This window comes from Phasianus colchicus, chromosome 1 (genome assembly GCF_987193195.1).
Source record: "Phasianus colchicus chromosome 1, bPhaCol1.hap1.1, whole genome shotgun sequence".
Lineage (NCBI taxonomy): Eukaryota > Metazoa > Chordata > Aves > Galliformes > Phasianidae > Phasianus > Phasianus colchicus.
Window position 1 is genome coordinate 120,801,654 of NC_143436.1, and position 25,783 is coordinate 120,827,436.

General features: G+C 39.4%; 1 protein-coding gene across 4 annotated transcripts in view; it reads right to left on the bottom strand.

The window, feature by feature from the left end:
* The window catches only part of CNKSR2 (connector enhancer of kinase suppressor of Ras 2), a 203,204-nt gene extending 178,422 nt beyond the window's left edge, over nucleotides 1-24,782 (bottom strand). The window contains exon 1 of one of the 4 annotated variants that reach the window (XM_031599325.2): nucleotides 24,096-24,782. In XM_031599325.2, coding sequence (XP_031455185.1) covers nucleotides 24,096-24,159 — 64 coding nt within the window. In that variant the 5' untranslated portion in view covers nucleotides 24,160-24,782. The remainder of the gene's footprint in view (nucleotides 1-24,095) is intronic. The other 3 variants (XM_031599326.2, XM_090124642.1, XM_090124645.1) reach the window with 3 other exon arrangements.
* Nucleotides 24,783-25,783: the final 1,001 nt, after the last annotated feature.

The window sequence follows — 25,783 nt, forward strand, 5'->3', positions numbered from 1 at the left end:
TTGAAGTGATATCTTACAGTTTCACTAGCTTCTCATTTTGCATAATCACTTGTTCATATAATTTATCCATATGAGCAAAAAGCAGGAATTAAAGCCTTCAAAGACTGAATTAATCTACAGCGACATGTTACTGTCTCTTAAGTCTCATCAACGTTATATCCCTAGGAAAAAGAGATGAGCACACACATATAAAGTAATGTGTGCATACATCACACAAAATTAATATATTTTTTCTCCCCAACTAACTGCATAGTTCTAAACTAATGGCATGAAACCTCTGTCCCCTAAGCTCTTTGCAAAGACAGGATGAGGTATTTCATCAAACATTAGCGTCAGGCACTACATACATTAGTGCAAAATTTTGCAGTTTAATGCTACTAATATTTTCTAATGCACCTGTGCACACCCATTTACTTAACCAATGCAGAGATTAAGATAAAACCTGAAATTTCTACATTTTGCTGTTTTGGGGGAGGAATATTCAGAACCACTGATGTGGAGGAGGATGCACACCACTCTCAGCCTTCCAGGTAATTAATGTAGAAAGAGGCCAGAGACATCACAGAAAACGAGTCATCAGCAACAGCTCTCAGGTCTTTACTAGTAGGGAACCATCCAGAAGGCAGCACAGGACAAAGTGATGCTCTTATGCATTTTCTTAGGCATGTTTACAAACAGCTTGGCACCAAATCATATAGAAGGCATGATAAACTAAACTGGACAGGTTTAGAGAAGCAGCAGTTTCACATGAGTTAATATATTATGATCTTATATGAGATAAAAGGAAAAAAAAACAACATATAGGATTTAACAACTGAATTCATTCCAACCTTGAGCTTCCTTTGAGTGATCATCATCCTTTATTCTGCAATATATCCCTGTATGGTAGAACTAAATACTTGTATCAGCAAACATGTGATAAAGTGTCCCAGTTATGGATATTCCTACCTATTTCCCCAAGATATCACCAGGAGGTAAATGTTGTTTGTATACTTCCCGTGCTAGCTATATTATAGCCAACCATAATAGGCATCTTGAGCTTGTTGTGCATTTCCTGCACATTATTTTATAATATAAAGTGCTAGAAAGAGTACACAGTACAAAACTAAGTATTCTTTTAATACCTGATCTAGACCTATATAAAAGCTAGAGAAAAAAAAAAGCCAAAAAAATCAAGAGAGTTTATGCTGGAAATGGTGCCAGCTTGGAGCCTGATTCTGGAATTTATTCACACTGTTTAGGAACTTATTTCACAAACAGTCCCGTGAAATTTCACAGGACAGATTACAAATAAGAGCCTCTGACAGATGAATAGCAGTGCCAGACCTATATAAAAGCTAGAGAAAAAAAAAAAGCCAAAAAAACCCACCACCACCGAACCAACAAGAAATGAAAAATTTGAACTTTTACCCTGGACAGTTTAAAATAATTTGTTACATGTCCCTTTTTTTTTTTTTTTTTTTTTTTTTTTTTTTTTTTAAGATCTTCCTTATTCCATATTCACTCTTAAAAGCATGCCTGCAACACAGGTTAGATGCCATTTCAAGTAGTCATAAAAGCTGAATAAATGAATAGCTTGTTGACCATAGTAATTCTGTTTAACTTTGCATGCCTTCCTCTTTGTCACTAAAGAGTGAAGGAAACATTTGTCCTTGTTACCTACCACAGAATTCTTTAGTCTCATTAAAAAAAAAAAAATTCTGAACTTCAGTAAGACTTAAAGGGTGATGTTTTTGAGAAGAGAACTTACTTCATTTGAGCTTATTTATTTCCAAGCACCTGTTCTAAGATATAAAATGCACCACTTGATGATCATTTCCAAATGCCAACAGGTCTGTTAGACATATGTATCAACTATGTTCTAATCTTGCACTGCCTCACACGCATCCCTGTGCTCACACAGAGCAATGATGGATGGGGTCTGGAAAATCTAATGTCTGTCAAGATACAGTGTCGACCCCTTTCTTGTGAGGGAATCTTCTCTGATGAAGTTCCTTTGGAAGCTGGTGCTCTACGTAATGGCCAGCTTCATGACTGTAAAAGGGAAAAAAGTCAAAAATGGAAAAGGCTTCTCAAAGTTTTAATATTAATATTTTCACATTAATATCCTGCCAAATCATTGGGGTATCTACGAAAACAAAAACAACAGTGTGATAATTTAGGACATTCAAATTTCTCAATCAATACCTATAGGGGAAAATTACAGACAGAAGAAGCATCTCTAGGCTGGAGGAGTTTTGCAACACACTTACCCCAGCACCTCATCCTACAGCCAGATGACAGGACTCCTCCCTGAAGACCACTGTCTTCTACATAGCTGCCCCAAGCTCTTTCACCTGAAACTGCAGCAATCCCATCTGCAGCCCACTGTACAAGGAGCAGAAGCATTGTGGTTTTCACACAGCAGCAAGAATTTATAGCTGGCAACACCTGAGCACCAGAGACGCAATCTTGAACAAGCAAAAGCCTGTGTGGCTCAGGATATCCCACCACAGTACTTTGCTAGTAAGTCTACAAGGCCAGTTTGCCACATAGGAAGGCAAAGTTACAGGTTGATAAGAAAATCTTGACAACGGGACAAGATTTTTGTTAGAAAACTAGCCACCATCTTCAGCAGAGGGGAAGAGAAATCTTGTCAGGACTCCCAGTGGAAGAATCCATCCTACCACCAAGCTAGTGTATGTAAAGATCAGGCATACTTTGCCTCTATCAAAACAACTCTTCTTTTTTCTTTTCCCAGCAACACTATCAACAATAATTTTCCTCAGTACATCTGTTAATTTACTAGCCCAACCCACTCCCCCTCTTCCTCATCTTCCCCTTATTCTCTTTGCTGTAATGGAAAAACCAACAGCATGCTAGCACCCATTTTTCACCCTCCTCCCTCTGTCAAGGTCAGTGTCTCCTGCAGTACACTGCTTTCATATCTGGCAGGAGATGTTCAGCAGACTGACAAGACCCTTGAGGATTTAGCTACAGCATGTGAGCTGCTGCTAACATCAAGGAAGCCACCCAGAAAGTGCCCCTACATTCATCTTACTGCTGCTACTTGGAAAACCCATGACTAGCAGCAAAGCTTCCAAAGTCATTCACCAAGGCTGGCAGTATTGCAGTGCACCAGCACTAGAAAGAAACTCATAATTCTCCTACATTAAAAAATAAAAAATAAAAATAACAAAATTAAACTGAAGAGCCTGCAGAGATATTCCTTCTGCATTAGGAGATGCGCATCTCCACCATTTGCAAAGAGATTTTATTACAACCTATTCACACTACAAGCCAACCCTTGGCAAATGAACTGTGCTTTGAATTCCAATTGTTCAATAAGAGATCTTGTTAATTAAATTCTTTTAACCTATGTTGTTCAGGTAGCGAGTGATTTGTTAACATGTGTCCCACGAAGTCTGAGCGCTGCATTAACGTTGGGCCCATCTCCTCTGACACAACTTGACACTCCAGTCATATGTTAAGCTCTGAAGCATCTGTTCCATAATAAACTGTTACACGCTTGCCAAGAACCTAAGCACTGCCTTTTGGATGAGTATTGCTAAGTTGCAAGCCATAATTTAATACTCATCTGACATTGATGGTGACCCAATGTTTAATGGAGCTTAATGCTCTTCTGATGCACTGATTAAATTATTGCTCAGTAGTCCAGTTTCATAATCTACAATTTGCGAGGAAGCAAGACAGATATACAGACACTGTCTCCTATCACATCAGACAAGCAGCTCACCAGCAGGGAATGGTCCCCTCATTGAAGCTCTAGGTAAGTACGTAGTGCATCATTCATCAATATAGAGTTTCGTTTAGATGCTTGAAGCCAATTATATTATTGTGAAGAAAAACAAAACAAAACAAAGCAGGAATTATTCCCAAGCGCAAGGGGAAAATATGGGTAAAAGCCATGACCCACTGTGTGCAATGACTTCATAACATCCTGAGCGCTGTCCAGGAAATTCAGTGCTCTGGCCAACAGGAGTTTCTATTCATTTTTCCCTGCTAGGTTGTTTAACAGTTTGGTCCCTGCTTAGACACAGCTGTGCAAACAATCTCTCAGGGTTTGGCCTGACGTTATTGAACTCCATCCCAAAACGTCTCTTCCCGCCTTTTGCGCATAAGGTGAAGAAGGCTAATTTGGACACACAGGATTATAGGCGTTCACGGGCAAGCTTAAATATGTAGACCCTAACGTTTTTTAAATCATGCTAAGGAAAGAATTGAAAGAATGATACCAAGAAAACTAGCAGGTTTCGATTTATATCTAAGACAGCTGGAAGCAGCAGTGCTTTCTAAGCCATCTCAAGAAGGTCCATAACCATCTTCAGGAAAAAAAAAAGCATGCTGAATCCCCAAATATTTTAAAACAAATATTAGCACTTAAAGAAAAGCAATAAGAATGTTCTCATCCAAAGTATTCTTGAACAGTTACAGCTTTCTGGATGTACAGACATTACAAAAAAAACCCAAACTTTTCTATCTTCTCAGAAAGCACAACTTTCATCTCCGATAAAACAGATGAACAGCATCAGTGCAAAAGTACTTTTGCAGCACTACTCACTATTATATTATTTTCACAGCTACTAGCAACCCAAAACATAGCACCATCAATAAAGTAACTAAGGACTAACCACATTTGAAATGAATGTTAGAATGGCTGCAATACTAACATTACAGGAAGAAAAAAGTCAAAAATCAAAAAAAACAAGAGTAATATTTCCAAGGTATATGCAACTCAGCTGTTATAGTTCTCAAATTTGGACCTCATCGCTGAGAACATACATGATTTTCACTTCAAGTCTGTGGACATCCTGACAGAAATTAAAGTAGCTCACTCTAGTGCTCTGTGTATCTGTGAGTTTGCATATCTTCTAGGTGATAAAGCTCTAATTCTACAGGAAAGCCGCAGTTACTTGTGTCCATTCACCTGTTAGTAGGCCGGGACTATTTTAATTCATATGGAAACCTTAGACCTGTGTACATGCTTTACATACTCTGTCAGAAGTTAACATAATTACTTTACAGTACTGTAAGAACAAAAAAAGTGTTAGCATTTAGAGATGTTACAAAAAAAAATTTCTCCTTTAAACAAACAATGTTACCCATTGCAATGTGTATGAACACATCCCAAAGTAATTCTGAGATTTATATATTCATAATGCATATTCCTTCTTTTTTCAATCCAGAAATGTTTTAATATTGGCAGAATAACTCAAACTCCATTTTTTTTGTAAACTTAATTTCATTATTTTCCCATGCTGTATGTTCAGAAAAAAAGACATAACAAAACAGCACAACTGCCAGTTTTGAACACGCAATAGCTGGTAATTAAATGTCAAGGAGTTAATCTCTGAACAGAGCTTCAAAATCCAACATGTTACCCACAGGAAGTAGCTCTCAAGCCCAAATCCTGCAGTGAATTCTCAACAGGCGAAGAAGCTCCCAGATGTCTCCCTGTGAGGTGCTTGTAATATCTTAAGGCTTCTCAGACCTTCAGACACTTTGCCAAGGACAAACATATTTTTAGGATTTTGCAAGCTGTAAAGCATATACAATCCTCCTGCCTTTCCCCCCCCCCCCCCCCCAATAATTTTTGTTTTGTCAGGCCCCAAAAATTCTGTTTAGTTCCAGCAATAACCAACCTTTTTATTTTGCACCTTACTCTTCAATTTTGCCTTTTGCTGCCTATCACCACGGTTACATTTCAGCCAGGCTCGCAAACGTTGTTTTCCCCCTTGCTATACAGAAGCAGCAGCAGAATATTTTCTTCTGCAAACCCACATCTCATCATTCAGCATTCTCTAAATGCTAATAAGAAAATTTACTCCATCAACATGCAGGGAAAGCATAACAAGGTACTGTTTTTCTTGGTAGAGTTTTCACAGTTACTTCTCAAAGAAAATGTCATCCTTCAGCATTTGTAGGAGGCAAAAGGCTGTTTTCCTACATCTCAGTTTTTCCCAAGACATTTTAAAGCAGTGTTCATCCCCTGGGGTCCATTGTCCAGGCGTGTCTCAGCTCATCCCAACTTCATCAATGCAAGTGGGAGCAACAGCCTTCAATAAAGCACAACAGTGACCTTTCATTCATCCCTAATTCCCCCTATGCTAACACACTGCCGTACCCTAGGCACCACTCTCTCCCCTAGCAGAGTGGATGCTAGGGGCACCTCACCATATTGCTTCCAGCTGGGAAAGACTTTGATGTGGCTAATCCCAGCACATATCCAGGAAGGAGTTGCAAGAAGTCAAGTCCCTTTTCTTCCTCCTTTCTCCCAACATTTCATCTAAGGCAATTCCACTGACACAGACCTTTCTACGTGTTTGTTGTTAGCAATTTTAGCAGAAATCCTCACTGTCTGAATTCATTGTGAAGACTTCTGCCATCATGGCTTGGAGCAGGTCTTTGAGATTTAGAGTAGCAAAGAGAAAGATATGTACTGACTAGTAAAGTTTTACTGATATTTTCCATTCAGAGTTCCACAAAATTACCATTAAAAATCAGTGTTTGCTTTTGATCTTTTGATCTATGCTTTTAGAGTATAGTGAAGCAAAAGTTATTTTTGATTAAATGCCCACTTTTGCAGGAGAATAAATCTCTATTTAAGAAAAATGTCCTACAATTACAGCCCCTGATTGAATTAGCTATTTTATTATTATTTGGAACATTTTAAATATCCGGCTGCGCCTCAGGATTTTGAGAAGTTCTGAGGCTGATAAATTTCCCTTAATATATAATTGAGAGATCTCCTTTCAGTTATTCATAAGTTTACTCCAAACGGCTTTTTAAATATCTAAGCAGCACTAGGGAAGAAAAAGCAATTGAGTGAATGTGTGGCTGTTACGGAACCAATACTGTGTCATACATATAATATTAAATGAAATAGAAGACCTTTAGAAAGTGAGAAAATGCTAGTTTCAATTTGGACTAAAATTATTCACTTTTGCAGCAAACACTAAAAATGCCTAAACATTTAGAGGCCATAAGAGAATCTTCCAGACTTCTGATTGACATCTAGGATTATTTTATTTCTACTTCAAGATTTTAAATATTGAAAAATATTATTTCATTTGAGATGAAAACTTGCTTGGGTCAGTAATCTAAACACTTAAAATGGAAGCAATCCGAGTAAAACATTAAAACAGCAATTTTTTTTTTAACTTAATTGCTATTATTTAAACAAGCTTTGCACTAGCAACTACTGCTAATAAGAAATGACATGGTGATTAAACATTTCATGTTTCTTAATAGCTGATCTTAAGTGCTAGTGAGTGTTCAAAATGACAAAAATGTTAGTTGTTGCAAAATTTCTAGCTACACTGTAAAGCAACTCGCACACTTTTTGGCTTTGTTGGAGTTGGAGCCAGAGCATCGCCAGGCTGGCCACTGAAGCCCCACACGCACAGCTTTACTTGTCACACAACAGTCATGCAGGATCTCACAGGTGCTTCAGCCTCTGCCTACACACAGGGGAGCCCTCCTGACTGCCCTCTGCTCCATACAGTCCACGCTTGTCAATATTGGCAGCTGGCAACCTAAGAAATCTTATTAAAAGCACAATATCTGCCCCCTCCACCTGGCCTCCTACAGATTAACCAACCTGAAAGAGGTTTCTTTGTTAATGGGAGAGTTTATCACACGCTTGTTCTGAATTGTAGGCCTCTCACATGATGTGCCAGGTAATTTCACCCCTGGTGAGCACATGAATAACCCATTAACGCTTCAGGAATGCATGGGACTACTGTAAGCGATGCCTCGGCCCACAGAGCCAGAATTAACCTGCAGCAAATCTGCTAACTGCCCACACATGGAAATGCACAACACTGCCATGGCCCACAAAGAGAGCCAGGAAAGAGCTTCTAGCAAAAGCATGGCAAATGCCAGAAGCATTTTTCCTAATATGTTACTGTCACAAAACAAAGAAAGGGAAATGCTGCACAGTGTATTCAACATGTTACATTACTTATCTTTTTCTATGTTAGACTGGGTCGACTTCTTTTGCTGCCAGTCTTGACATTTCAGTATCTTCCTTTTTTTGTAAACATAACCAAAAAGACTTAGTCTCAAACTGTATGATGATGGTATTTCAAATTTTCCTTGAGAATGTCACCCCTGAAAACAATACTTTAAAAGCCACACAAATGAAAAATACATATATATATATATATATATATATATATATACACACAGAACTTACAAGAATTTCAATATATACTATGCCTCTATTAGAAAACAGTATTCATCAAGACCCCTTTTGAATTCATTTTAGCACAGATTCACCAAATTATCTATTAGCCTTATCTGTAGAGCACTTTTAAAAATCTCTACAGTTCCATTATGATCTGACTTGTAATTTGGAACTTACTGAGCAGCACGCATTGAAGCTCCATCTGACCTCATAATAAACAGAAAGCAAACCCAGCTCCAATCCACAGTAGCAGAATATATCAGTATTTTTGTCAAAATGCTGATTTTCCTCATACAGATTCAGGGAGCTTCTGAAACGGTTTTTGAGGATGCATTTGTTTATTTCTCTTCAGCATAAATTTGTTTTGTAGTGTCTTGCTTATCACTGTAACAATGGTAAGCACTGTGCCAGATCAATGCAGGCCTACGGTTTAGAGCAGACAGGAGTTTTACACCAAAGGGGTTCCTACTGTTCAAAATCATTTAATCAAATAATCTTTTTAAAATAAAAGCTAGCAGTACTCTTCTTTTTCTTTCTCACGCATTTCCTCTCTCTTTCCATGTATGACAAGCTAGAGTACAAGAGTGTACATTTTGCAGAGCCCAAGACAACAGGCCCCCATCCAGCTCATTTCTTTCATCAAGCCTTTCCCAAAACATCACATCACGAATTACAAACACTCTCCCATTCTACATTTGGTCAGAAGAATAACAGTGAGGTAGATGGCAAACTGTGATGGCTTCTACCACTTGGCAAAAGCTTGTGAAATCATCATTTTGCTACCATTTTGCTACCATTTCGCTCTCCAAATCAAAGAATCATGGAGTCACAGAATCATGGAATGGGCTGGGTTGAAAAGGACCACAGTGATCATCTAGTTTCAACCCCCCTGCTACATGCAGGGTCACCAACCACCAGACCAGGCTGCCCAGAGCCACATCCAGCCTGGCCTTGAATGCCTCCAGGGATGAGGCATCCACAACCTCCTTGGGCAATCTGTTCCAGTGTCACCACCACCTCCTGTGTGAAAAACTTCCTCCTAATATCTAGCGTAAACTTGGGCTCTTATTAACTTCACCTTGCCTGTCATGCCACTGGGCCATGGTGTCCTTGACTCAAAGGGACTCTCTATTTGGGGTGAAGGCATCCACTCAAGGTCTTCTCCAGCCCCTCCTTTTGGCTAGGCAGGGGGATATCAGATTGGGTAGTTGGTTTTCATTTTTAGAAGTATTACAGTCATAAAAAGAACCCAAATGGCTCAACTACAATAAATTAAATAGGACCCTAATTTGAGAGATTTTAATCCAGTAAAAATGCCTTTTCTCCTCCTTTTCAGTATGCCACGGAATCTACATCAACATGACTACCGAAGAATTTGTCAAGGGACTGCTTGACAGCTGGGACAAATGGTAATGGGGCTGTTAATCCTCAGTTCATGCCACAGCTTTTGGCACAAGAAAAAGATAGGAGGAAAGGCAAGCTACACTTGATCGGTTTAGGAGGTTGCTCCATCTCCACAACCAATCCTAATTTCCAGCTGGGTGAAGTTCTTCATATCTCCAGATCTCAGACCAGGACTGACAGGCGGCATGGCAGTTTTCAATCCCACCTGTGCACACTCCAATCTGCACAGAAGACATCAAAGCACTACAACAAGGAGACCACTGGAAAAATATACAAGACTTCACATAATTTGAAAAGCATCAAACAACACTAAGTGCCTAAGAAAGCACAGACAATTCTACCTCTTCACCGAAAAAGACATTTTTTCCTGCCTGGCAGCTTTTAAAGAGGTTGCTATGAAAGGCATACCATGTTTTGTAATGATTTTTTAATTTAAAACACATTCCCAAGCTTAACACATCAAACTAAATGCCCTTCAACTTAGTCTTGCCATAATGCTAAGGCACTTAAACATGAAGAACAAATTGCATATTATGATGCTAAGCAAGACCGAACATGTTTTGTGTATTAATGATTAACAAATCTTTGCATTTCCAAATACATAAAATGCTTTAGTGCCTTATTTTCTAAGTTGCACAAGTCCAGGACCAACATCAACAAGAAATTAATCTGTCAAAAAGGAAACATTTTCTGCCTACCAAACAGGATATAAGGAGAACAATATAATGCAGTTATTTTAATTAGCTGTGAGTATAAAGCTGTTACAAGACAAATTTCTTTCATTAAAAAAAAAAAAAAAAAAAAAGCATCCAGTCACTTAGAAGTGCTTCTACTTAAAGTAGAGATCACAGAATGCATTTAACCTCCTCTTTCCTCTGTAATGAGGGGGACCCGGAGGACCTGCAGTACAGTGGGTGGTAAGCAGCCTCTTTACCTGCTGCTGAAACACTGCTGAGACCAAAGTGATCCAAACAGCACAGAGGGTACAGCAGCTCACGGGAAAAGACTTGGTAGTATAATTAAACATGTTCTGTGATTTTGTTGAGACAGGCAAGATAACAGCTTCTTACAAAAGAATTTTTAAGGCTTTCCAGTAACAAATACTAAATAACCGGGTGTTAGCCAAAAATGAAGCATGTAATACCAGGATACCCACAGCAGTATGCTGCTACTTAGTATAATGCTACTTAATTTCAGCACCAGGTGGTAGAGGTTTTGGTTGCTCTGTAAGCATCCCTAAACTACTAAATAAACATTTTCCTCATTACTTATTTGGTTTTGTTTTTCTTTTATTAATCTAAGTGAAATATTGGCAATTTCTCAGGGTAATATCTCATACTCTATCTCCCACATCAAAGAGTTTATACATGCAATTTTCAAAAACGTTTATGAACACAACTTATAAAATGATTTAAAAATTAACATAAAGCAAAAAAATATTGAGAACGTGTGTGCACAGTACCCCCTTGTTCTCCTCTCCACTTAAATTACCCCACTTCCCCCTTCATACATACGTACTCTAACGTACCGTTACCCCTTTCTACCTTGTTTTGGCTAGAGATGCATCCACAAAGGGCTGTGCCAGCTTCCCTTCTCCCACAGGGGGCAGAGGACACATCAGAAACACTGAAGGACAACCCCCTGTCCAGATCATTTGCTGAGGTTACTCTGCCTTGAGCCACGGAAAGACTCGTGCACTTGAAAGACAGAAATTAGATGCCTAAATTGAAGACCACAGTCATTAATTTTTTTTTTTTCTTTATCTTTCAGGGTGTGATTACACAGAGTTTTGGCAGATTAAATTAGCAAGAAGACAGACCCATCCCTGGCTCCAGGTCCTGTTCCTCTAATGCCACCCTTGATGGGCACACCATCCCATGCATGCATACACACCAGCCAAGATGCTCACATGCCATAGTACTCAAAATACTTAAGAGCACAAGGAAACATATGCTCCAAGCTCTTGTTCCCAGAAGTACTAAACGATTCTGCATATAATGAAAAACAAAATACAGAGTCCCAAAAGTGAAGCTAGGAACCCAATTTCCCCCCTTGCAGTTAAACAGGGACTCGCTGGACTGTAGTTTCTTTTTTTAATGCGCTTTTGGGAACTAAGATTACAAGATACTGTATGAATGTCAGATTGTTCCCCCTTAGTTCAAAACAAGTCATTGTTGTGGGATGGGAAACTGTGGTTTCTCAAAAGACAAACATCCCTTTTTGCTTGTTTCATTAAACTGGCAAAAGAAAATTTAATTCAACTTAAGGAAACTCATATTGAAACAGATCCATTGGAGAAGAACAATTGATATTTATGTGCTGTTGTCACTTTGTGCTCATTACAATGTCTAATATTTTGCAAGACACATCTTTTAAACCTTACTAAGCTTATTATTTACTATCTCCTGACAAGCATGACTTCATTTCAAGAGCTGGCACACATCCCATTGTGAGAATCTAATCTTTAATAACATATCCTAATTACAAATGCACATTTAATACTAAAAACAAAAGCCAAAATTCAAAGCAAAAGAAAAAAAAACATTCATTTGACTAAACAAAGCAATTGGATTAAAGGGCACAGAGCAAACTTAAACAAAGTCATGTATGTCACAGCAAAAAAAGACATTAAGAAAAGGGGAAAAAAAATGGTAAAAAGAAAAAAGTACAGCCTTTATAGCTGGCCTTATCTGACCTCTCTGAACTCCTAGCTCATTTACTTCCCATCTGCCACATGATGATAACTTTACAGGGAGCGTTTAAGAACTCATCAGAAGTTCATTCAAGTCAATTGTTCTGATGGTGTTTATTTACATGAAAGAAGACTGTATTCAAGTAGGGGATCCACAAGTATTTATTTCCCTCAGCAACAATGAGGGCTGATATGTAACGTGTTTGTGATGTTCCACAAGAACACAAAAATCCAAACAATTGTGAGCTCAAAATTAAATGATCTCTTGAAACTGAAATATCTAATCATGACACTAAAAGGCTCTTTTATATCTATTTACTCATTTTTATAATTTTTATAATTGGGAAACCATTTTCTTTCTAGAAAATATAGCCTATGACATTTTATGTTACTGAGATGCTTTGAACCCAAAAACTTTGAGCTACAAATTATGAACCGCCTTAATAATTTCAAAGATTCTATTTTATATATATATATATATATATATATATATATATATATATATATATATATATATATATATATATATATATATATATATATATATATATTTGTAATTTTGGAAGCAATTTTTTAAATCATTTTTAACATTCCTGACACATCAACATATCACGATCTCATTTCAAGTTTTTCAATTTTTCTTGAGATCGATTTTGAGAGTTTTATCAATACAGAAATCTGCAAGAAAAAGCTTCAAGTATTTTAGAACAATGAAAAAGAGGGTAAAGGCTTAATAGGATAAATAGAGCTGCCTGTTTTTAAGTCAGTAACCTTTAAAGGTAGACCATATTACTGAACCTACACAGATACTGAAGAAAGCTAATGAAACAATAAGACAACATTCCTAACTACTATTCAATTCTACCTGTTAAATTAACTAATTTCACATATATGCAATTGAACAGCTACGTGCACGTCCATTTTTCCTTTGGATTCACAGTGTTGCCATGCTCACCACAGATTGGAATATATTATCAACTGAAAAACAAACATTTTCAAAGGTACGGTTTGTTTGCTATTTATTTTTTATTTTCCCCCTCATTCGGTGAGTATCTGGGCAGCCATATTTGTATTCTGATTTACCTTATTTTCAGTTGGAAGAGAAATGTTCACTTTGTTATGTTTTGCTTGTTTGTTTTTTTGAAGTAACTCCAAACCCTGAAGTTACATTTTCAGTTAATCTGTTATAAACAGAACTCACATCTCCAAACAGGAGCTTGAGCAGCATATATGAAAATCATTCAGGACCCAATACCTTGCAAACTTGTTCTACAACTCCTTGCCACCTAGACTGCAACACCGCACCTTGATTCAGAAAGCAGCATCTCAGGAACACACATAAAATCCCATGATCTGATAACAATACCAGAGGCAGTAACTAATTGTCCAGTCTGTTCGGGTTTACTCATTCATATCTCATTAGCAGTCGTTACCTCCAGTTCATAATTGAGTAGTTCATTGTGGTTTAGAAGGAGCGAAGGACAGTGCACAGGATGAAGGAGATAAAGTAAATGATGTTGAAGTAAGTGACTGAAAAGGGTTTTATTGATCAAAAGAGAAAAAATAAAAAATAAAAAAAATCAGCGAGTTTCATTTAAACTACCTTTGAAAACTTCCAGGAACTGAAATTACCCTTAACCTTCTACAATAAATTTCATCTTCTATTCATCTACTCAATACTGTATGGTACACAGAGCATAGTTTTGCAAGAAAGTGATTTTTTTTTTGCCTTGCACCAAGTGTTTTTCACAAGACCTCAAGTGGCTGAGCTTGAAAGACCATTTTAAACAAATGACGTTTCTGGTAGAAATACAGATAACAAGTTATACTTCATTAGCTTTGCCACGAATCTTGAGTTGTCTTCTTCAAGCCAACGACAGCAAATGCATTAAAGGAAAATAATAATAATAAAATAAATAAAAAAACACTGAGGAAACATGCTAACTGAGAACACAAACGTCTCATGATTGCATATGCAACATTGTATTTTCTTTAACTGCCAAGGACAGCTTCATAACTCACACAGGCATTCAAATGCACTATGCTAGTAATGTAATTAGCTAAAGCAGACATTTAAAATAACGTTTTAAAGGCTGTAAGATAAACAGTCATGTTAAAAAAAAATAGGTTTTGTTTTTGCTGGGTTTTTTTTTTTTTGCTGTTTTTTTTTTTTTTTTTTTTTTGCTCATACAGAATGCTGTCTTACAGCTAACTCTTTATTTTTCTGATAATAAACAGCACTCCTTCGTTCAAAGGTTCAGAATGACACTTCTATGGAAATTTCTTACGTGCAGTGATTATGATTCCAGGCTGAACCCTTTTCAAATCCACACGCGGAGCATGACAAATTGTTAAGACTACACTGTGCTCTTGGACTCAATTATCAGAGCTCCAGAAACAGGCTTTTGACCACAGACTGCATTAAACAGCTAAGATCCATAAGGTTTAAAACATACAATGAAATAAAGGCTAAAGTAATGAAAATTACATTTAATTTAAAAGCCCAGTACCCAGCAATGGAGTTGCTGACCACAGATATTTGCAAGAGGACTTAGGGGACACAACACTCAACACTGTACTAAAAGACATAAAGAGAAATTTAAGAAACAATAAGCCTCCACATTCGAGGTTAAACTAACAGTAAGACCACAGTACTTGAAAAACAGCAATAAACACCTTTCTGAAAAGCAGTAATGACCACTTCATCACAGTGGAATTACAGAAGGCTTTAGAAACAAGTACAAGCAGTACAAAAAATAATAATAATAAAAAAAAAACCCACCCTAACAGGTTTGCTTAAGATTAGGTTGGCTCTAGTAAAACAAGGCCTACCAAAAACAGTCATGCCTGGAGAAACGGAGACAAAGAGATCACGGTTCTGTCTGTGACTATAAAGTAATAGTAAATAAGTCAGCTAGAAGTGCTGTATGCTCAATAAGTGTTTTTTTTGTTGTTGTTGTTGTTGTTTTAATATTTCTACAATTCATTCACACTTATATTAGACAAAGACGAATAAAATTTTGTTTGATTGCTTTTAAAAGGCTTACACAAGCAGAACAAGCATATATTCACAGTAGTCAACTGTAGTCACATAAGTCAGTTTTTCTGAGAAAAACTTCCACACTACTTTCAACAGAACCCTCCACCACAATTTCTTGATAAGCTAAAAGAAAACAAGGACAAGAATGGCACAGAGCCTTGCAAATCTTACAAAACCCAGTCAAAATATCAGCTATGCAAAAGCACCCAGCAAAACTACAATGCAATTAACGAAGTAAAGAAGGCACACATCAGCCATGAATATCAATGAGGGGAATTCAGTTACAAAGATTTTAATTATTAAAATGAAATGTTATTAGGGCACTAGGTTTAACTTCCCCACTGTAATGAATAATGTCAGTAGGTCTTCAGCAACCACACCTGGTTAAGACTTCAGGTTCAGATCTCACTAAAGAGACTGAACACCCCCGGCATCTCCAGGAAAGGTTTCAGTGTTGACTCAGAGGAAAAAATGCCATAAAGTGAATTAGTCAGCACAGAAATGTCCCACCTATATTTACCTGGCCTCATTGTGCAGAGGAAGATTTTCTTCACCTTCCTACTGACATGAAGATTATCAGGAGAGAAGGGAAAAAGAAGGGAGACCAGGGAAGAAGCATATATTTAGAATGGGTCATTTATAGTTGTAGCTATTGGGAACTGGTGAAACTGGCCAAACTAAAAATAAATTCTATAATATATATGTTTCTGTTAAACTGTAAACTTCTGTAAGGCCAACAATCATCCTCTGTGAGAGTTAAGAGTCTTTTAGAGGTGACCTAGGCTCTACGGCTGGACATCCCTGGCTATGCCCATCCTGCTCCATAGAGGAGAGCCAAGAAAGAAGTCCCAGCAGCATCCTTGCTCATATACACCCTTAGTTCCCACCCCAACACTTCTACAGATCATTTTCACCAGTGCACACAGCATGATTTTGTCCCACCAGAGGTACTAGTCCAAGGTACTAGGCATGAACCAGTCAGCCAGCACCACCCAGCAGAGAGACCTGCATCTTTTTTGTAGGGCTTTTTTTTTTCTTCTTCCAGATGCACTCTAGAATTCATTAGAACCTGTCAGCTTGCTATTTCATGTTATCTGAAAATGGTCACATGCTTGCACAGTTCAGCCAGACCTCCACTAATGACCCAGACAGCACATATTCCAATGTTTTCCATCCTGGCTTTACCAGATGAAAATACAGGGTCCCCATGTGTTAGAGTCCAGATACTAGTAAAGCCCTAGCAGTAGAATCTCCACAACATTAGCAATCTAAAATTCAGCATTAGCAAGAGGAAGACCTTGCTCCACTCAAAACAATGGATGTTTGAAGCTGATGAGAGACTTAAACCATTTATTTTAAAAAGGGTACTTGAACCTTTAATTTAAAGGCTCACATTAACTCTGATCAAGTTTTTCTTTTTCCTCTCTTCTTCTCAATATAAGAGGTATAATACAAAAATGCAGCACTTTGTATCCTACTGTATTAAAATAATACACTTCAGTTGAATATAGCTTAATTACGGCTTAACTCTAGTACACTCATATATTAATTAACAGTTTACTTGGAAATTCCTACCATATGGCACTGTAGCAGATGTTCATCATGTAAGGCCAAACACTTTGAAATTACTGTTCTAGACACTTCATCTGAGGTACCAAGTGCCCTAAATTTCTACCTAAAAAAAAAAAAAGCCAATAAACAGGAAATGCCAGATACCTTACATGCTTATGCCCACTGCTATTTTCTCAAAGATGACATAATTTGGCAGATAAGTAGAACAAAAAAAAAGGCTAGGTATTCAAGATTCCAGTGTTTTTAAACGACTTGATGCAGACATTGCTGAATTCTTTCTACATTAAGAGAGATTCCTTGCACTGGAAACCTTAAGGAAAAAAATGTCTTCATTCGCCAGACATCTTCTAATTCCCATATGAGGTGAGAAAGGAATGTATATAAGAACAGTGCTCATCTTGGGCACCACAGTTTGATGGATCTGTGTCTTCCAACACTTCATCCTTCACTTGCAGGAACATTGTTGAAAACAGCAGATACTTAGTCCAGGACAGTCAATTATTTTAAATTTAAGAACAAGTGTCTTGTTAGATCCAGCTCTTCCACAAGGTGAAACTGAATACCCTGCCCACATGGTAGTTGCTTTCTCTGTATTTTGACTATAAAATGGGCCTAATATTAGTCCTCTAAATTTTTTCTTTTTGAAAAAATACAACCGATCTCTCCCTCCATACTTATTAAAAAAAAAAAAAAAAAAAAAAAGAAAAGAAAAAAAAGAGAAATGTAGATGCATTTGAAAAGCTGAAAGACAAGAATAAAGAAAATGTATTTTCCACCATTCCATGACAGAGACCTTCCAGAACTGCAACTTTTCAGTAAGATATCTGGGAATCCTTATTCAATAACATTTGTCTTGATAACTGTTCAGCTTCTAACCTGAAAGTTCAAAGATTTCATTAAACAAATTATTTAAGTAATACGTGCAAGAGTAGTACAACTTTGCTTTATTTGGATCTAGAAATCTAAAGTTATCTTGCAGTGGGTGTTTGCTACAGCAGATCACTACTATGGTTATCCCATAATTTAATTAGGAAATACTGACCTCTTGAAAAAGAAACAACAGCCACATAAAATAGGAGCCCAAGGAACTACATTCCTCTTTCTACTAGTTACATACCTCTGAACACTAGCCCACCCACAAAGAAAACAGCCTTGTGCTATTCCTTTGGAAATCAGTAACAAATACTACTATTTGGCCCTCAAGAAATGCAGAAATGCAGTACCATCAAATGTTGCAGTAACTTACTGAGATTAAATGTTAGCTGCTCTTCTGAGGATCAGTCAGGAAGGCTAGACCATTTGCCAATTGAGTTTTAGAAAATAAAACTGCCTCTTTTATAATTATTGGAACACTAGAAGACAACTACTTGCAATGATTCTAAAAATACAAATGTATACATATTTAAAAACTCTCCTCTGACAAATGATCTGGTTTATATCACTGCCTTGCAAAATTCTTGACAATCATTAACAAATTGCTTGGTTTAATACAACAGCGTGCAAATGAATCTGAGTAAGATCAGAATATAGAACTTCAATGAACTTTTGCACAAAAAAAAAAAACCAAATCACAACACTTGAGAAAACATATTGTGAGGCCATATTTAAACTAACAGATGTTTCAGAAACAGAACAATATGTTCAAACAAAATAAAGGTGTAAAGGGGCAGTGTTGAAAGAGTTTCCCAGCTTGCACATTAATTTTGTCAGTGAGTGAAATCTCCTCACTTAGGAAAGCTCAATCCCAAAAAGATCATTAATTTAGAAATGAATGTTCATTTTATGCTTAAAATTTGACTGTATGAATTATTTGCAGAGTGGCTGCTTATGTAACATTGCCTTTGCTATGGCAACACCAGGGCTGTCAGGCATTGTTATACAGGAGTTTCAGTTTTATTTTCTGGTGATAAATGATGGCAGGAGAGGTTTTCTAATCACGAATATGCTCTAAAATATATCACCACGATGGATGTGGTAGCCACTGATACTATTAAAATTCCTAATGTCATAAGGACAAGAAAAAAGAAATTCATAGAGAAAAATAAACAAGTGAGAGATCTTCCAGTAGTGCTTTCACTGCAGTTTTAGAACAAGAGTCCTTAAAACTGAAGTTTGGAATAGCACACTTCAACTCATGATGGAGACAACCTGTCTTCACACAAACTCCCCTCTCCTTCTTTCAGCAAGGATCCAAAATCCTCTTAGTGAAATTACTGTTTTTATGAATAACTACCTTTAAATTAGCAAGTTCAGGAATTCATCATAATTAAGCTTCAACTATGGTACCACTTTGTTTTTTTCTACAGCTTTTCCACAGGTTTTCTTGCAAGCCATTACAGTATAACTCATAGCTACATTTAATAGCATTGCTTCAGAGCTGATGGAGAACTGTATGTATCCCCTGAAACTGTAGAATTTTGGTTTTCTTGGAAGAAAAAAAAAAAAAACAGGCTGCTTTAATGCTGACAAAATGTTAAACACCTGATCTATTTTACATATGGTGATACACAATGACTCTTCAAGTTGATGACTCTTCTGCAGCTCATCAGTCATCTACCACAATCCTCACAATGAACTAAAATTTTAGAAAGTATGTATTTTTCATACTCTTAGATTTCCATCTTTGGCTTCTCTGAGAACATTTAGAAATACACATATTATTTCTAATACATTTGTATTAGAAATTCGAAAGCAACAACAAGCAAGTAGTATAAAAAAGTACCTTTAACTCAACACAGTGAAGAAAACTGAAGAGGATAAAATTGAAAGCTCAAAATCAGGGCACACAACATACACACAAGCACACCTCCTCTTTACCATGAGGCAGATGCTCATAGACCTCTGCAGTGCCACAGTCAATCCTACATTTCAGAAAAAGCTCTCTCCTAAACTCTTTCCATAATAATCTTCTTTAGCAAAAGCCAAAACGAAAAATGAACTTCTCAAGTAGGTCTGACAGTAACTCTGAACATAGTGGTCATTCTTATTGTTTATTAAGTCTAAATCCCAGTGCTGCAAAAGGTAAGATGCCTTCACTGATGAGCAAGCTAATAGTTTAGAGACTACAGCACAACCTGGATATTGCCACAGAAGTCCTAGGGCTATGCACATGCAAGAACAGGAGTAAAAGGGTCCCCAGAGCAAGATTTTAATTATTATTAAGTGTTATAGTCTTGTTTCAGAGCATTTCTACAAACCCTTGCATTTTCTTGAAGCACAAACAGTTCCCGTTACACCTACTGGCACACAGCTGTCAGCAGCCCCTGATGACTTTGTGCAAATGCACTGCTGAAAATGGGAATCTCCGTACATGAGGAGCAAAGAGAAACTCTGTTCTTAAATCCATGTAACATTAACTTACCCAAAGGAGGAACTTTCACACTCTGCTTTCTCTTTGCTAGCACATTCACATCAACCTCTCTCTTCTGCTAGTCCTTCTAAATATTTACATCCTTCTAAAGGCTGGTACAGTACACTTTAAGTAGGTAAAAAGACCACATTCTTTAATTTTAAAAGCTTTTAAAGCATCTCCATGCCTCAAAATTCAGCTTGTTTAGTACTACTACCATTACAACAATTTAAGCTGTATGAGTTTAGTACAAGCTCTATAAGCTGTCATTTAAAAAAAAAAAAATATATATATATATATATATATATATGTATATGTTTAACCTTTTTACATAAGGTAATTTCAATTTTTCCAGATGGATTGCCTTTTTGAACACATTTGCCACTGCAAAAATGGTGCTGAATTAAAACTAGAATATTGTTAAAAGCAGCAAGCCCTTATCAAACTACAGCTATTAGAAATAACCTGGAACAAAAGAAGGAAAATTACAAGACCCAGTTAAAAATCTCCTGGTGGCTGGAAGGTAATTGAGTGCCTTGTCTTTGAGTTTGCTCAGAGCCCTAGCAATCTAAAGCACATCTGACAAGCTCTCTTCACAACTCAGTGAAAGCCATGATGTTCGATGGCGCCCGCCCATACAACATGCCAACATCTTGCAACGCTGGAGTTGAATCCACATATGTCCTCAAAAGGAGAGGCAGAGGAGTTGATTGACACAGTTTCAGCTCACTGATCCATGCAGGGCCTTTAAAATTAGTACTAAATATATGAAAAGTGAAATAACGCACAGTTTGAATCAATTTAAATATTCATCTTATCCTGCACATCCAATATGCCATCCTGTGGGAGAGATGAGCTAATCCATCTGCTCTTTTTCCAGCTCTGTGACAGTCAATTCAGTGTCGGTGAGTTCACTTCAAAACAGAAAAGAACTCATCTGCTGACACAGGCTCCCTTTGTTTTCCCATTTTCAATTGCAAAGCTTTAATTGGTTAACATCACCTGGTTCGCACACTTGGATCCACAACATCTTACTGTACGCATTTTCATAAGGCAAAATTTAGACAGTGGCTTACTCACATGCATAACCAGTTCCATGCCCAACTCCACCTATGAGCAGTGCTAGTGCCCAAGGAGCACTAAGGGCTTCCCATTCTTACTGTGGATGTTAAGAAATTAAAAACTGAGAGCACACTGGGGAGGCTGCATTAATTTGGTGAACACCCACCGCCTTGAGCCCAGTCCCCATGCAGCCATCTGGCAAAGAGTCAGCACTTTTATGTAATGCTTCGGGGCTGGAATACTTTCTTTGTCTTCATTTTTCACATCCTTAATGCTAGGCCCAATGCTTTATCACTGCTCTGAACAAAATGCTACTGATGTCATGGCTCTTTTGCCTAAGTAAAGAATTCCAGACAGGGAATTTATTGCAAACGTTCAGGTCATACCAGCAAGACCATCACAGAAACACTGAGAGCAATAAAATCCAAAGTGTTTCATTTCCCCTTGCTTTCAGATAACTGTAAACAATGTTAAACAGTAGGATTTTCCTCTTGCAGGAAAGATTGTGCTTTGAACATTGAAATCTGTTTTGAAGAACACTCTTTACAGAACTGCTTTTAGCAGGCATATTACATAACGGGGCACTTATTTAAAGAAAGAGGTTAAAACCAAGTTCAGCATTTGTAATTCGTTAAAATAACCCCAGTAACTCAGCCTAATATCTCCGTGTCTTGGAGCTGAAGGTAATTTCTGCAGACCAGAATTAAGTGCTATTAATGCAGAGACCACTAATGCACTCACCTCAAAGTTCTCTTGAGAAAGATGTGTTCATTCACATTTCAGGCATATACCTGCCTTAGGTACCTCTCCAAATAACCAACACAAGCTATTTTTGAGACATTCTGGACTATGTTTCTCAGAACACAGCTGAAGAACATCTTTTCACCTGGATTTCAGCAATCGTGTTCAAACAATAAGTCAGGAAAACAAAGTTGCTGTAGCCCTTCCCCACTGCTGTCCTTTCCCAGCTTTGCCAGGCAGAGTGACCTGCACACAGCTGCCAGTCCTACTTGTTTCTATGTCTGAAACTACCTCAGGTGTGTGGGTGGATTTTCTCACACAGCTCTCACCAGAGGTAGGTTACCTATGTGCACATCATTCTAGATGAAGTGTCATCGGCTTTGCAGAATACAAAACAAAGAAGTGGAAGCTTGAAGCAACGTAGGTTTGTTTGCTCAGTAAAAATGGAAGTATTTCAGAAAAACAAATGAGAATTTGCACCAAAATAAACAGTTTGAACATTTAAAAGCAAGCTTCATAATCCTAACAGTAGGTGTGATTGCAGTAACTTTTTTTCCCCACTTTTTCCCTGTAAAGTCCACCTAATTCTTTTCCAAGCAGACCTACAGCCCCATGAGTCGCTTCCAGGCTTCTCACTCCAAACCCTCCTCCAGCTGCACTATTTTCAATATTGGATTTCATGTAGTCAGCCTGTTGGTTTTAAATAACCAATTCTATATTGAAGCAATACAGACACATAACATGGCATGCACTTCACCTGTCACTTACAAGAAGTATGTAATGTATTACAATTCTGAAGTGTTTGAAGAACGGGATCTCTGAAGTTCATTAGCGGTTTTGGGCTTCTTTGTTTGTTTGTTTGCATTCTGAATATATTAGGAAGGTATCTCAGACATTGCTTTGAAAAAACCCCAACACGAGCTTTTTTAGAAGTAAAAAAAACGTTGCAAGCCAAATGACTGCAATGAAACATTCTGGAGTTGAAATGGGCTTGCATTTAGTGCTGCTCATCTGCAGCTCCTTCAAGTTGCTAGTTATGTTTACTAATTCCTTAGAATATGAAGTATCACGTTATTCAGCTTTTAAAATTCTATGGATTGCAAAAAGCTATGTACATTACTGACCGCAATTATAGCTCGACAGCTATAAACGCCAGCATGGAGAACATATGCTATATGCCTGAAATTTTAAGGATGATGGAACTGTCACATTAGTAGCATGCAGAACGCTATAAGGAACTCCCACAATGTAGCAGTTGTTCGAAAGTTGTACCCATCCGGTCATTCTATCTTTATTAAAAGATATATAATAGCAGAGAGTGATTTATTCAAAACACAGCTGCAGACTAAGTTAAAGATAAAAAGGAAAGGGAGAAAAATATATATATATATATATATATATATATTTTTTTTTTTTTTTTTTTTTTTTTAAATCGGAGCTTTAAAGCCAAGCCAGTATACGAAGACTACGATAGAAGCCTTTCCAGAAAGTCCAAGTTTTATTCTCAATAGACTATACGGGGGGAAGAGAGAAGGTGACAGGTGAGGGAGCGGGAGCAGGCAGAGGAGCCGCGCAAATAAATGGCAGCCCAACAAATGGCCGTACATCGCACCCGGCTTAACGCCCTCCGTGCCGACTCCAGGGGCTGCGCACTGCGGGCACGAAGCTCGGGCCGGGTGCCGCTCAAGCGGCGGGGGCCGCTCCCCGAATGCAGATCGCTGGCTGCCACCAGGCAGGCAACGGGTGCCCTCCCCACAGGTCCAACTTTTATTTCGAGAGTCTGCCGAGAACAGCCTGCCGCGCCCCATGCCTGAAGCCCCCCGGGCACGGCCCCCCTCTCTCGTCCCTCCGACGCTGCGGCCGTCGGGGGTCGCCGGCCGCTCCCACCCCCACGCCCCGAGGCTGCCCAGAGTCCCCTCAGACGGCGAACACCCGACAGCCGCTCTCCTCCTTTCCCAACCCCTGTCCAAAACCACGGGGGCAGTCGGCTGGGAGCACCTGCGGGGATGGGGAGGAGGACTGGGAGGACGCGGGGCGCGCCGCTCACCTTTCATCCAGTCGACGACCTGGCTCGGCGACCACTTACTGACGGGCTCCATAATGAGGGCCATGGGGGCTCGGCGGCGCGGGGCTCGGGCGGCCGCCGCTCTTCGGGTGAGGGGCGAGGCTGTGCGCAGCTTCGGGAGCGTTCTGCCCTCAGCCGGGGCCGTTCCTCTACCCGAAGGAGACAAAATCCCCGCTAAAGCTCCGCTTGCCTCCGCTCCGCTCCGCTCGCTCGCCGCCTCTGTTCCTCTCTAGGGATTTCAGTTCATGTTGCCGGCTCGGCGGCAGGGGGAGGAGGAGGAGGAGGAGGAGGAGGAATAAGGAGGGGGAGGAGGCGGTGGCACGCTCCGACGCCTCCCGCCCCCGCGGCCCCGAGGGCGGCTCCCAGCCCCGGCGAGGGCTCTGCTGCCGGGCAGCGGAGCGGTGAGCGGCGGGGTTGAGGCTGCGTCCGCCGGGTCTCTGAGGCCGCGGTTCCCGTGCGCGGGGTCTTTTTCTCCTGGCGGAAATGACGAGGTGGCTCCCGTCACCCGAAAATATCTCTCAGAGAGATGGGAAGCGGCACCCGAAGGCCGCCCGGGGCGGGGGGAGGCTGGGATGAGTCGCTAGGTGCGGGGGGATGAGCACCTGCTGCTGCCCGGCTGGGGGCACCGCGCCGGGGGCGAACGGGGAGCTCAGCCAAGGGGATCACTGCTGTTCGATTGGGTTTTCTGTGCTTTTTTTTTTTTTTTTCCCTTCCCTTAAAAAAGCATCGCTACGTGGGTGGTAAAGGTTGGTTTTTTCCTTCCTTCCTCTTTTTTTTTTTTTTTTTTTTTTTTTTTCCCCCCTCTGAGGAAAGCCAGGCTGTTAAATGCCGGTGATAGATGGCGGTTTTTATCCAATGCTTCCAAAGAGTCCCGAGAGGAGAGAGGGAAAGGAGAGGGCGTTATTTCACTGCCTCACCCTGAGAGAGAGATGATGTGGCAAAGCGACTGGAGGACCAGCGGCAGGCTCAGGGTAGGAATCAGGCAGTCTCAGCCAGGGGGACCCATGCTGGCCACCGAGTTTCACCACTGAGGTGTGGTGGCTGCCTTCATCCTGAAGGAGCAAGTCTCAGCCAGCGCTCCCCCAAAAGGATAATTCCCACAGACCCTGTGATATCGCTTCTGGCTGTAGGAATTCCTTACAGTGCAAAGGGATTCCTCCTAGGATGGCCGTGAGTGCTCCATCAACTGTTCTAGTAGCCTCTGTCCTCCCAGAGTTCCAGGCCAAGCATAAATACCACTGAAGGGTGTTTTCCCGCTTTTGTGTTGGCCAGTGCAGATTTTTGCCTACATTTATATCCCCCCTGCTCCTCCTGCCAAGGCTGAGGCAATGGCCATCAAGACGTTCCCCTGATGGCTGCAGAATGCCAGCTACTGACTCTGATTTAGTATCTATGCATGAGGGAAAAAAAGAGGATTCCCTCAGCCCCAAAGCAACAATAATAAAGGCATCCCTTTGCATAGCATAGGCAGTGACACAAGCTCTCATGTTTCATTATGTGGGACTGAAATTCTGGCAATGAGTGCCAAGAAGGCACTCAAAGGATTCTTAACCTCTCCCTGGAGATCCAGGTTGCCCAGAGAGGTGATGGATGCCCCATTCCTCACTCAAGGTCAGGCTGGAATTACATTTATAGTTGAGAGTGAGGTTTTTTCTACTGAAAAGGGGGTA